The 13,586-nt window shown below is 41.2% G+C and overlaps 1 protein-coding gene across 1 annotated transcript in view; it reads left to right on the top strand.

Moving 5' to 3' along the window:
• Pstpip2 (proline-serine-threonine phosphatase interacting protein 2) overlaps nucleotides 1-13,586 on the top strand; it is a 58,576-nt gene that overhangs the window by 37,496 nt on the left and 7,494 nt on the right. Inside the window, exons 5-12 of the mRNA XM_048363421.1 lie at nucleotides 747-853; nucleotides 5,864-5,926; nucleotides 6,308-6,406; nucleotides 7,568-7,613; nucleotides 7,848-7,927; nucleotides 9,523-9,621; nucleotides 12,488-12,584; nucleotides 13,067-13,148. Of these exons, the coding sequence (XP_048219378.1) occupies nucleotides 747-853; nucleotides 5,864-5,926; nucleotides 6,308-6,406; nucleotides 7,568-7,613; nucleotides 7,848-7,927; nucleotides 9,523-9,621; nucleotides 12,488-12,584; nucleotides 13,067-13,148 (673 nt within the window). The remainder of the gene's footprint in view (nucleotides 1-746; nucleotides 854-5,863; nucleotides 5,927-6,307; nucleotides 6,407-7,567; nucleotides 7,614-7,847; nucleotides 7,928-9,522; nucleotides 9,622-12,487; nucleotides 12,585-13,066; nucleotides 13,149-13,586) is intronic.

Here is a 13,586-nt window from a genome sequence, read left to right as displayed (position 1 = left end):
CCAGCCAGCAGAATTTTATGTAGCTCAGATTATTAATCTATAGTGATAACTAGAAGCTGGGAAATTGAGGGTGAGTCCTGGCACTTTGCTTTTTAAAGGGTACTGTGCAGGTAAGCTGGCCCCCAGACCCTATAGTGCTCAGAGCCTGCTTCTGAGGCTTTCTAAACACTGGTGCTTCAGGTGTTTCTATAGTTAGGTAAGTGGTGTCCTACCAGAGGTCATTATTTTTTGGAATGAGGATGGTCTTTGACCTCTTATCGGACAAAATAGGGTAAGGAATTTCTATTATCAGCTAATGGCAGAGGAGTATGTTGTAAGCCAGAGATCATGCAAGAAACACAGTATATACTATATATATATATATGATGGTTTATATACATGGCATATATATCATAAAAATTCCATATAGAGACCATATATATCATAGGTGCTATACATTTATGGTCTATATTATACATAATATTTTACCATGGTAGTGGTTCAGAATCTATAGGATGAGACCAGAACACATTTTTTTTCTTCTTCTTGTTTTGTTTTTTCATTTTTCTGTCTTTGGACATAGAAATGGAGGAACAAAGGGTAAACAAATTCAGTAGTATTTTTAACCTATGTTTTAAAATGAAAATATCAATGTTTAGTCATGGTAGCAGTAGTGTGTATGTGTGTTTGTAATATTGTATAGTTCTATATATTTGAACTTGGACATATATAGATTTTGATTATTGTCTTATAAAATTTATTTGCAGAAGTCGACAGTGTGGCCCAATGTCACATTCAGCTTGCACAAACTCTAAGAGAAGAGGCCAAGAAGATGGAAGAATTCAGGGAAAAGCAAAAGCTACAACGGAAAAAGGTTGGATTTGTGCATGTGTGAAAATGTCACTCTTCTTCCTGCAGAAAATCTCAGCTCCCACACCCACACAACAGTGCTCCTCTCTTCCCCCTCTTCTCCTCTCCTTTTCTCCCTTCCCTCCTTTCCCCATTCACCCCTCCTTCCATCTTGGAAACTTTGCCTTGGTTCTATGTTGAAGTCCAAGCCCACTAGTCCCTGGTAGCCAGTGGTTTCTGGGATGAGCAGTAGTATCATGAGAACCTGCCTGCTTGCCTTACATCTACCTCATACACTGCTCTTAGCAAACCATGGCCTCATCCCATTTTTGTGCGGTGCCTCTTTCCCAGAAACAAGTGCAGACATGAACAGGAACTTTCACACATTCTCTAATGCTCATGTATTAGATATGAGGAGGCCATCTGTCCCAAAGCCTTTTTCCAAGCAGACATAGCAAGCCTGTTAACCAATTGGATGGCCAGATCCTTTTTGCAGGACATTGCCAGGCCTTCCTTTCTTTCTAGGGAAATTAAATTTTTATTGTTAGAAGCAAAATACCTTCCACAATCAGAGTCAATGTGTACACAATTCCTATGAGCAGAGGAAAGTCATTTCCTTGCGTTTTCAAGTGTCTTTGGCATGGTTCCTTTCAAGTAGAATTTTGATGCTTTTGCAAAGCTTCTGAAACTTCCCTTCCAACAAATTACACTGACCAAGTACTTATTGTTAGAGCATGCTGTGAATTCGGTTAAGCAATAGATTAGCTTATGCTCAGCTTCCTTGCTATCAACTAACTTCCTTCTCTGTCAGGCAGATACCTTCAAAGCAATGACAAGTCCAAAGTTCATTGATGAATTTGCAGTTTTGCACATCAACGTGAACTCAGGACTTTCATCATTTCTATATTTGAATAAAAAAACACTCTAGAAGAAAATGTGTCAATACTAACTTCTTATTTTCAGGGGTCAAACTTCACGCACAATGATCTTCAGTTTCTTGGAAATAAAGGCATTTCCACTTATCAAGAAAAACCATGAGTTGGGTTCTTTCAATAAATGGGTAGGAGAAGCACAGGTAGAATGGCTGGTCAGACATTTATGGCTACTCACTCATAAAGCACATGTTTTCTAGAGATGGACACCAACAAGGACACCGCCATCTCACTGTCCCTAAGCATAACACATGTCTAGATAGACTGACTTGACCCTAGATAGGGATAAATCATGATGAGCCTTCTATGGAGACAGGGAAATGAAAGTGACACCTGAACACTCATAGGTGGGGGATGTATAACCTCATCTGTGGTTCGAGGAAAGCCTCTTGGCAGGAATAGGGTGAAAGTACTGGTACAGTAAAAGGCCAGGAGCCTCTCTGGGTTTGGCAGATAAGGAAGGAGTCTTTGGATCTCATGCTCAGAAATCTGGATGTTTAAGGATGCTGAGATTTCTTCTCCACCCCAGAAATGTCTTTGGTTTGATGAAGACAGAAAATGGCCAGTTATGCTGTATTCATACTGTTGGTATTCATACTGTTTTGGAATATGGAATAAGATCAGAGTGGTTTTGAAGGGATTTGTGCTGTTTATGTAGAGAGCCAACTCCAAAAGCAAGTGTCTCCTTGTTACTGAGAAGCATGATTCCAGTTTGTAGAATCAGAGTGAAAAAAGTACAGGCAAGCAGGAAAATGGACCACAAAGCAGCTAGTTCAAGAATGTATCTCTAGGTTATTTGGGTCATTCACAAATCTCTCCTTCCTTTTTCCCCTCTCTTCTTCTTCTCCCATCCTAGGGCAGAAATGGTTGTGGTTTTGCTTTCTTTTGTGTTATCAAAATAAAATTCGAATTTCCACCAGATTTGGTCTGAGAAAAGGAAAAGTCTGAGTTTTAGAAGGGAACTTCTCCTTGCTCCTCATTATATCTGAAAGAGGAGCTTTCACTCTCTAGGGTCAACCATGAGTAGGTCACTCTATAAGTAAATATGGCATAAGGGAGGGGGCTTATGTAAAGATGGTGTAGTAGACAGAAGGTCACTGGGTGACCTTGAGCAAAGCATATCCAATCTGAGATCCCAAGGCTCTCGTATCTGGGTAGAGTTGGGTATCTACTTTCTAGGTTCCTGCCAACTTTCAAATGCCAGGACTTCCTGAAGGTAGATAGAAAGTGAAAATATTTGTCAGTGGTGAAACTGGCAACACCTCTGAGGTGCTTGGAGCAGATGTTGTTTTAGAACTTGGAGATAAGGAGACCTGTATCAACCCACCAACTATATAACAGTAGCAGCTCTCAATTGGAAAAGCATGAAATGTATATTTGTACTAAAAAGGATTTTGCATCAAACAACATTGCTAACTGATCTGCTCCAGTAACTAGACCACATCAGGAATCATTATTAAATAAATAAATTTGGCTTTTCCTCTAGGCAGAGGGACACAGTCACTTCTGTGAGCCACAGCTCCCTGACTGGCATGACAAAGATCTGCCATGTGTTTTTCCATGTGGAGCTAAAGTTAAAGTCTTGTCTGCCCTCAGTGTTTATATCTTCCTTCCTGCCAGTGGGTGTTGCCATCCAGGCTGGAAGATAACTACTGGGCTCTCTGAAGGCCCCTTGGGGCTCTTTCAAGGGAATTTCATATTCTCCACAAAGTCCACCCTAAAGTGAGACTATTTCAAATACTGTACCCAAATATCTTGAAAATATGTTATCTATGTACATGGTAACGGACAAACACTTTTTAGCAGGGGCTATGGTGGCTCACATCTAGAATCCTTGCTACTCAGAAGACTGAGATCTGAGAATCTCAGTTTGAAGACAGGCCAGGGAAAGAAGTCAATGAGACTCTTAGGTACATTTAGCCAACAAAAAGCTGGAAGTGAAACTGTGGGTTAAGTTATAGAATGCTAGCCTTCAGTGAAAAAGCTTAGCGATGGGGCCCAGATCCTGAGTTCAAGCCCCAGTACTGCCCTGAGTTCAAGCCCCAGTACTGGCACAGAGACACAGACTAAACAAACAAACAAACAAAAAAAACAGCAGCAAAGAACTCTCCATGTTAATAGATCCAGAAGGAACTACATTTGAATTTCATTTCAATATTATTTTATTGTTTTTGCACAAAATCACCAGCATTACTCATTTTTAAATTGTATTTTTCAGTTTGTTATGCTGTTTGGTTTTATAGAGCTATCAAAGGGATAATGGTAGTTTAGGTTAATGACTAGGAACCAGGGTACCAGAGTCAGGCTCCTGGATTCAAGTTTTAGCTCTATTGTTTGCTGATTTCTGCTACTTGGGGTAAGTTCATCAAGTTTATTATCATCAGGAAAATAGAGATAATAGTACTCATACTATTGTTGTGCTGCATGAAAACTGCTTATCACACAGGGCTAGGGAGTCTTTTTTCTGCAAAGGGCCATTTGGATATTTATATCGTCATTTATAGACCATACAAAATTATTAACACAAGCAGATGATCCAAGGGCAGCTGATGAGAAGTATATATGTCTATCCTGTTGCATCGCAAATGATTTCATAGGCCTTATAGGACCCATAGGACAGTCATTTTCCACTCCTGAAACATCTGATAAATGTGAGGCATTATGCTTGTGTCTGAGAGATATATCTTTATTATTAACACCATTATCATCCCCGCCACAACGAAGAATTGCTCTTAAATGAACTTGATGGAAGAGTTGACCTTTGCTAGGGTAAGGAAAAGCATAGTGGTGTCTTTTAGCTGTCCTACAACCACTTACTTCCTTCATATTGCCTGGGTAGCTTACTGGGAAAGGACTTGTCACTGGTGTCAGGCATAGTCATGTATGCCTATAATCCTAGCACTTGTAAGATTAAGACATGAATTCAGGGCTAACCTGGGCTGTATAAAATAAACAGCTGCAGCAGCATCAGTAACAAACCCAACAAGAAAAACAAAAGGTGTGTCACTGATGGGCCACAGAAATGGATGTTTATGTCACTAATTTAGTTGCACTGATGTAAACTTACAGAATAAAGACCTCTCTTTTCCCCAAATGTTTATTCCATAGATTAAAAACACATTAGTGTAGAATCATTTTATTTTTATTTATTCATTTACTTTTTGGGGGGAACTTGGTATGGGCCACCACTTGAGCCACGCCTACAACCCCCATTTACTTTCATAATTTATTATTTTTATTTTCTTTTTAAAAAAAATATACTTCTTTTTAAAGTTAATTTTTTTTTGTTTATGTGGTACCAAGGAGTCAAACACAGGACCTTATACAAGCACTCTACCACTAAGCCAGAGACCATTATTTTTATTTTTATTTTTTTGGCCAGTCCTGGGCCTTGGACTCAGGGCCTGAGCACTGTCCCTGGCTTCTTCCCGCTCAAGGCCAGCACTCTGCCACTTGAGCCACAGCGCCACCTCTGGCCGTTTTCTGTATATGTGGTGCTGGGGAATCGAACCTAGGGCCTCGTGTATCCGAGGCAGGTACTCTTGCCACTAGGCTATATCCCCAGCCCTATTATTTTTTAATTATAAGTAGTTGTGCCAAGGGATTTCAATCCAACAGGTCAATTTGTGAGTACAATGAATCTTGATTTTAAAGACTTATTTTAAAATGTAATTGATATTTACATTTTAGAATTCCTTCAATATTGGGGATTGAACTAGGGACCTCATACTTGCAAGGCAAGTGTTTTACTACTTGAGCCACACTCAAGTCCTAAAATTTCTTTATGAAACTGGAGTTCCTTGATTCCAGATAATCTGAAGAGAGTGCTCAGAGATGATCCACGAGTGCAGAAACCTGGGGTTCAAGCTCTGGTGTTCCATGCCCAAATTCAAAGGTCATCATCAATCACACATAAGACCTGGGCAGACTGTTTTTAGTTTCCATGTTTTGCTGTTTCCTCTTTGGGAAATAGAAAGCACACCTGCATTCTGGGAGGTCTGCAGACTAAACAGAATAATTCACAGGGAATATTTAGCTTCAAGATACTATAGTATTAATAACAATTTCTGTGTTTAATGAGAATACATTCATTCTTTTCACAGACAGAGCTCATAATGGATGCTGCTCATAAACAAAGAAACTTACAGTTCAAGAAAACAATGGATGTGAGTCATACTTTATTGTCATTTTTTTTTTTTTGCTGTAGGGGGCAATAATGGTGATATTTTCTGAAATCCTATGCTGTGAAAAAGCATATCCCTACTCAAATAACATTTCACTTATGCTATTACTTATTAGTTTAGTGTTTGGGGGGAAACCCAACCTTAAATGACCTGGCTTTCCTTATTTTTTTTTAAAGCCTTAGCAATCTGAAGGTAAAATGATTGATAAAGTGAGCATTTGTTTTCAGAGGCCCATGACTGGTGGTAATCACAACACTAGCCAGAGTCCCCTGTCTGTGCTGGGCTTGAAAGCTAGGAGACTGCTTTTCAGGACTACAGTGTGCTCAACTTGTCTCCATTTTCTCTTTGTTTATAATAACAAAGGCAAAGAAGAACTATGAACAGAAATGCCGAGATAAAGATGAGGCTGAGCAAGCCGTCCACCGGAGTGCCAATGCGGTAAACCCAAAACAACAAGAAAAGGTATCTAGAAGGGTCCACGAACTGAAAAAATTGAGATTTACCTATATACATATAAAGTCAACTGAGGGCTGAGAGTGGTGGCACATGTCTGGAGAGGTTGAGGCAGGAAGATAAAAAGTATGAGGTCAGCTGGGGCTACATAGTGAAATTCTATCAACTAAATCAATAAGTAACTAAGAATCTTAATTTAAAAAATGGGCCTGGCCAGATGCCAGTGGCTACTCAGGAGGCTGAGATCTGAGGATTGTGGTTGGAAGCCAGCCCAGACAGGAAAGTCTTGATACTCTTATCGCCAATTAATCATTTAGAAAGCCAAAAGTGGAGCTGTGGCTCTAGTGGTAGAGCACTAACTAGTCTTGAACACAAAAGCTCAGGGACAACACTCAGGCCCTGAGTTCAAGCCCTAGAAAAGGAACACGCACACATGGACCAAAGCCCGTGGCAATGTCTCCATTCAGGACATTTGAGCCCTGTGAACCAGAAAAATTCTTGTCTCTTTGGGGTTAGAGAAATCATGTCTGGCTGAGGAATATGGGGTGACATATAAGAGATCTGCTTTTTTGTTTAATGTCTTTTCAAAACTCATATATAGCTATATATCCGTGTGTGTGTGTGTGTGTGTGTGTGTGTGTGTGTGTGTGTGTGTGTGTGTGTGTGTGTATTTTCCAGTCCTGGGGCTTGGACTTAGGGCCTGAGCACTGTCCCTGGCTTCTTTTTGCTCAAGGCTAGCATTCTACCACTTGAGCCACAGCGCCACTTCTGGCTTTTTTTTTGTATATGTGGTGCTGAGGAATTGAACCCAGGGCTTCATGCATGCTAGGCAAGCACTCTACCACTAGGCCACATTCCCAACCCCTAAAACCCATAGGTTCTTTGTTGTCAGATTGTTTGAGAGAACTGTAAATTTCATACTATAAAAGCAGAATATAAAGTTATTGACAACCAGCGGGCAGGGCTATGTTGATGAAGATATATGGCAATATGCTTTCTGGCTATTTTTTAATGGTGAGAAAATTAAGGGCAAGTTGAATGGTTTACTCTTGAGAGAAACGCAGTCTGGACTTGGACTAGAACTTGTCTCTCCATAGTCATTGCTTTTACATGGGTTTTACTTATGAAAGCCTGGCTTAGCTGATCTCTTGCTCTTTTGTATCCTCCCAGCTTTTTGTGAAACTAGCCACTTCAAAGTCTGCAGTGGAGGACTCAGGTGAGGATTTTGCTGCCATGGATTTGGGGAGGACTGGTGGTGACTTTACATTATCCTAAATGTGTCTCTGAGAGAAGTCGTTTTACAATAAATAATGTATGGATACACAGTAGGAAGAAGGTAGGAATTATGACTTTCCAGAATTGTTCAGAGCTCTGTGGGGCCTTGTGAGTTCATCACAAACTCAGATGAACCTATCTAGTTTCTGACCCCAGGCTCCTCCCTCCACTGCAGACAAAGTGTATATGCAGCACATCAACACACTGGACAAGGTCCGAGAAGACTGGCAGAGCGAGCACATCAAGGCGTGTGAGGTACCCAGAACCCAGAGTGGCTCAGAATGGTGGGGAGGGGAGTTAGGGCCCAGGACTTCAGCCCAGAACCTGAGCATCTATTTCTTGGTCTGCCCTCTTATTTTAGTGTCCCATTTCTCATTTGTTAAGGAGCTTGACAGTAAGTTAGAAATTAGGAAATTAATTGAAACAAAAATCACAGAACTGGAATACTTCCTTTCACCTCCAAACCTCATCTATCCACCTCTTCTCCATGTGGATCACACTGTACTACACTGTCCATTTTGGCTTAATGTTTGATTTGGCAGGCCTGAACCATCCAAATCAGTTAGTGGTGGGATGCATACAGTAATTACGGTTGAGCACCTTGCCTGTACTTGCTAGGTGGGAAGGGGGGAAAAGCAGACTATGGAAGATTGGTTCTCAGATGTTTGCTTTTTAATTCTCTTCATATCTGTTTCACTATTACCTTTTTCATTTCCTGCATACAAACTCATGATTTCCCAGAGGAACTTTGAAAGAATAATTTGGTAACTTCCTCAAGTTTCTGTCACCATGTGTACACATTTCCTAATGACTACTCCATAGCCCCAGGACTAGCAGAATCAGCATCAGCTGGAGACTTGTTTGAGATGAATATTCTTAGCCTAACCACAGAACTCTAGAATCATGAACTGTGGGAAGGGGGCCCAGCAATCTCCATGCATTGGAGAATGAGAACCATTGGTTCACTGGGCCCCTCTCCCTCTGAGAGTAGAAAACCCGGCTGCTTCTTGCTCTAGCAAGATCTTATCCCACCTAGCTGGCCTTTTCCTGCTCCCAGGGACACAGTAAAAATAGACAAGTGAGAGTGCAAGGCTCTGAGTTCAAGGCCTAGTAACCCCCAAACAAAAACAAAAAGCCTACTGTTTATGTAGTGACTTAAATTTTTTGCTGCTAAGGAAAAACTTAAACATACACGAAGATAAAAGACAAGTAAATGGTCTCCTATGTACTTAAATAATTATAACCATCTTTCCAGTCAAATGAGTTCACCCCCTGCGGGGCACCGGTGGCATCTGTAATCCTAGCTTAGCTGCTCAGGAGGCTGAGATCTGAGGATCATGGTTCAAAGCCAGCCCAGACAGGAAAGTCCGTGAGACTCTTATCTCTAATAAATTACTCAGAAAAAGCTGAAAGTGGTGCTACGGCTCAAGTGGTAGAACACTAGACTTGAGCAAAAGAAGCTCATGGACAATGCCCAGGCCCTGAGTTCAAGCCCTAGGACAGGCAAAAAAAAGAAAGCAAGAAATAATTAATTCATCCCAATGTGAGAGTGTTTTCAAAATGATATTCTGGCAGCCTACCCAGACAGAGGTGAACCTTAGACCTGTGTCCCCTGCTGGGATCATCATTTCTCCTTACCTTAAGAACTCTATGTAGTCCTGTTTGTGTTCATATGAAATTAGAATCCATTTGCACTTTTTTGTCTGTAATGAGTTTATCACCTTTCTCTCTGGTCCTGGGGGAAGTCCCCTAAATTAGACAATCAGCATGCAGATAATTAGGAGTTGACATTAAGTCATACCCAGAGTAAACGGGTGCATGTGTATATACATGTAGTTATTTTTCTGTAGGTGTTTGAAGCTCAAGAATGTGAACGAATAAACTTCTTCCGGAATGCATTGTGGTTACATGTGAATCAGCTGTCACAACAGTGTGTCACAAGTGATGAGGTATGTTGGAAGCATCCACAGAGGATTGTGACACTGCGATTGGATTCTTTGGAGTAGAAAGAACTACAAATGCTTATTAGTTCATCATCCACCTGACCCCCTTCTATTTGAAGCCAGTGAGTCATCCCATGCTGAGTGACATGATAGAAGGTCCCAGAAAAACATCCAACCGGCTAGCCCATTCTAATAGGATGATATGATTTACCCATGTCATTTTCTCCTATTATTTTCTCCCTCTCTCTCATTCTCCTCTTTCTCTCTCTCTCCTTTTCTCTCATTTCCTCTTTCCTTTCTTCATTTTTTTATTTGACAAAGTCCCACTATGTAACTCAGGCCAGCTTCAAACTCACAATTCCTTAGCTTGCACTTCGCTAGTGCTGGAGTTACAGGAGTGAGCCTCCATGCCCAACTAACACCATGACTTTCTAATTAAGAAATTCATAGTTTGGTGAAATACCACAGAGGTCCCTTGGTACTGTTAATACACACTGAAAAACAAAGAGTGTCAGGAGAGGAAAACAGGCTCTCTTGTGGAGGAGGGGATATCTGCAGAAGGAGGAGAGAGAGTGAAAAGGGTAAATGAGGGTGAAGATAGCCCAGGTACAAGTACTTTATATGTATGTATGCAAACAAAATAAGGAAACCTATTGAAGTTGATTCAAGAAGCAGGGGAAGAAATGGGCATCAGTTGCTCCAGCCTATAATACTGGCTACTCAAAAAGTTGAAATCTGAGGATTGAGATTGGAAGGCAACTGAGGCACACAAATCCCCAGAAATTCCTATCTCTAATTGACCACCAAAAAGTCAGAGGTGGAAATGTGGCTCAAGCTGTACAGTGCCCACCTTAAGTGAAAAAGTCAAGCAAGAACACAATGCACTGAGTTCAAGCCCTAGTATCTGCATACACACACACACACACACACACACACACACACACACAGAGAGAAGGGGAGGGTAGATCATGGAGAATGATAGAGGGCGTTAATGCGGTAATAGGTGTACATACATGTATGGAGATGTCACAATAACCTACCACTGTTTGTACAATGAATTCATGATAATTTTTAATTAAAAAAAGAAATTTAACATTTGTCCAGGAGAGCAGAGAAAGGATCTCAATGCAGTTTAATGTTTGGCAGAAAGCATGTCACAGCATGAAGTAAGTCTCAGAGATAGTTCCAGTCTAAAATGAAATGACTCAGGACAGCAGCAAGTATTAGCAGACTGACCCATGCCTGGGCTAACAATCACTGAAAAACTTAATATTTTCTTCAACACTATTCCTAGGATTAATTTGTGCACAGCTATAGTAATAGGGTCCCCAGATCTCAGAGGCATTAAATCAGGATAGCATAACCTCATAAACAGTTATATCTTAGATGGGACACTTACTTTAGAACAATTATTAAACATGTGCAAAATCCATAGGATTGAATGAAGGAACTTTTCTTGATGTTAAGTAATAGTCTTTGCATTTGTGTATAGCATAATTCTTATCCCATTGGATTTGGTAAGTTGTTTTTGGTTCCATAAGTATTTTTTTAAAGTAGAGCCAAAGTTTTTTTTTTTTTCTTAAAAAATTGATTTTAGGGCTGGGAGTATGGCCCAGTGGTAGAGTGCTTGCCTCCTATATATGAAGCCCTGGGTTTGATTCCTCAGCACCACATATATAGAAAAAAGCCAGCAGTGGCACTGTGGCTAAAGTGGTAGAGTGCTAGCCTTGAGCAAAAAGAAGCCGGGGACAGTGCTCAGGCCCTGAGTTCAAGTCCCAGGACTGGCAAAAAATTGATTTTCTAAAGATGATGTGTGGAGGGGTTACAGCTATATAAGTCAGGTAAAGAGTACATTTCTTTCTGAACAATGGCACCCTTTCCCTTACTTTCTCCCAGTTCTTCCCTGCCATCCCCACCTAAAGTTGTATAGTTCATTCTCAAGACCCTATCTCAAAAATAATCAGTGTGTGGAAAAACTAATGTGTGTGTGTGTGTGTGTGTGTGTGTGTGTGTGTGTATGTATGAACACTCTTTTGGGGGCTTTTACTGAGAACCAGAGCACTATCTCTGAGATTTTTTTTTTTTTTTGGCCAGTCGTGGGGCTTGAACCCAGGGTCTGAGCACTGTTCCTGGCTTCTTTTTGCTTAAGGCTAGCACTCTACCATTTGAGCCACAGTGCCATTTCTGGCTTTTTCTGTATATGTGGTGCCGAGAAATCAAACCCAGGGCCTCATGCATGCTAAGCAAACACTCTACCACTAGGCCACATTCCTTGCCCTCTATCTGAGATTTTTGCTCAAGGTTAGTACACCACCACTTGAGCACAGCTCCACTTCAGCTTTTTGGTAATTAATTGAAGGTAAGAGTCTTAAGGACTTTCCTGCCTGTGCTGGTTTTGAACTTTGCTTCTTATATCTCAGCCTTCTGAATAGTTAAGACTACAGGTGTGAGCCACTAGTGTCCTGGTAATTTTTCTAAAGAGCGATTTCAAGCTGGATATGGCAGTACATATCTATAATTCCAGCACTTGGGAAGCTGAAATAGGAGGAGTTTGTGAGTCTGAAGCCCGCCTTGGCTATATAGCAAGACCTTGTCTCAAAACCAAGCAAAGGGCTGGCTGGGGATATGGCCTAGTGGAAGCCCTGGGTTCAATTCCCCAGCACCACATATACAGAAAACGGCCAGAAGTGGCGCTGTGGCTCAAGTGGCAGAGTGCTAGCCGTGAGCAAAAACAAGCCTGGGACAGTGCTCAGGCCCTGAGTCCAAGGCCCAGGACTGGCAAGATCAAAACAAAACAGAAAAACAAGCAAAGAAACACTCCAAAAGGATCATCACTATAGTTGCAGTTACCAATTCATCTTCTTTTCATTAGATGTATGAACAAGTCCGCAAGAGTTTAGAAATGTGCAGCATTGAGAAGGACATCCAGTATTTTGTGAACCAACGAAAAACTGGACAGATTCCACCAGGTGAATTGAGTGGGGGTAGTAGGGTAAGAAGAGCTGGTTATGCAATGCTATTAGTCTTTCTTTTGAGACATTCCATGTAAGGTATCCTGTCATGGAAGATACCCATCGTGACAGCAACAAATACCTGTGATAAATCATCTAACAACAGAACAGGAATTTTGCTCACTGTGTTAGAGGTTTCAGTTCCAGGTCACCTGGTTCCATTGCTTTTGAGCCTGTGGTGAGGTAGCATGTCATGGTAGAGAGCATCTGGCCCAGAAAGCCATTACTTCATGGGAATCAGGATCCTACTATGCCTTTCAGAAGCACACCCCCAGTTACCTTAGGACAACACCAATAGGCAACATCTCTTAAAGGTACTAACACCTCCCCAAAGTGTCAAGCTGGGGACCAAACCTCTAACACATGGGTCCTTGTGGGACATTCTAGACCCAGATGATAGTACTCCTTCTTACTGTTTTGTTTCTTGATGACTTTCCTAGCACCCATCATGTATGAGAATTTCTACAGCCCACAGCGGAATGCTGCCGCACCAGGAAAGGCTACAGGGCCTAACTTGGCAAGGTAATAACCAGTTGTCGTTCATGTGAAGAAAAATACTTTTGATTACTGTTTTTATAACTAATGTTGCAAGGAGTTTAAATTTAAAAGTTTCTTTTTTTTGCTTTGTTCTTGTGCTGGTACCCAGGGCCTGAGCATTGTCCCTTGGCTTTTTTCCCCTCTCTCTTGAGTCTGGTACTCTACCACTGAAGCCACAGCTCTACTTCTGGCTTTTTGATTGCTAATTAGAGAGAAAAAGAGTCTCATGGACTTTCCTGCCTGGTCTGGCTTTGAATTTTGATCCTCAGATCTCAGCCTCCTGAGTTACTTGTAAATAGGCAGGAACCACCAATATCTGACTGAAGTGCTTTTATTGTTGTTGTTGTTGAAGTACTGGGACTTGAACTCAGGGCCTGGGTGCTGTTCCTTAGGTTTTTTTTTCCCCCTCAAGGCTAGTGCTCT

Source organism: Perognathus longimembris, chromosome 15 (assembly GCF_023159225.1).
Source record: "Perognathus longimembris pacificus isolate PPM17 chromosome 15, ASM2315922v1, whole genome shotgun sequence".
Lineage (NCBI taxonomy): Eukaryota > Metazoa > Chordata > Mammalia > Rodentia > Heteromyidae > Perognathus > Perognathus longimembris.
Note: the sequence above shows the minus strand (reverse complement) of the source record. Positions and strands in the feature narration are given on the sequence as shown.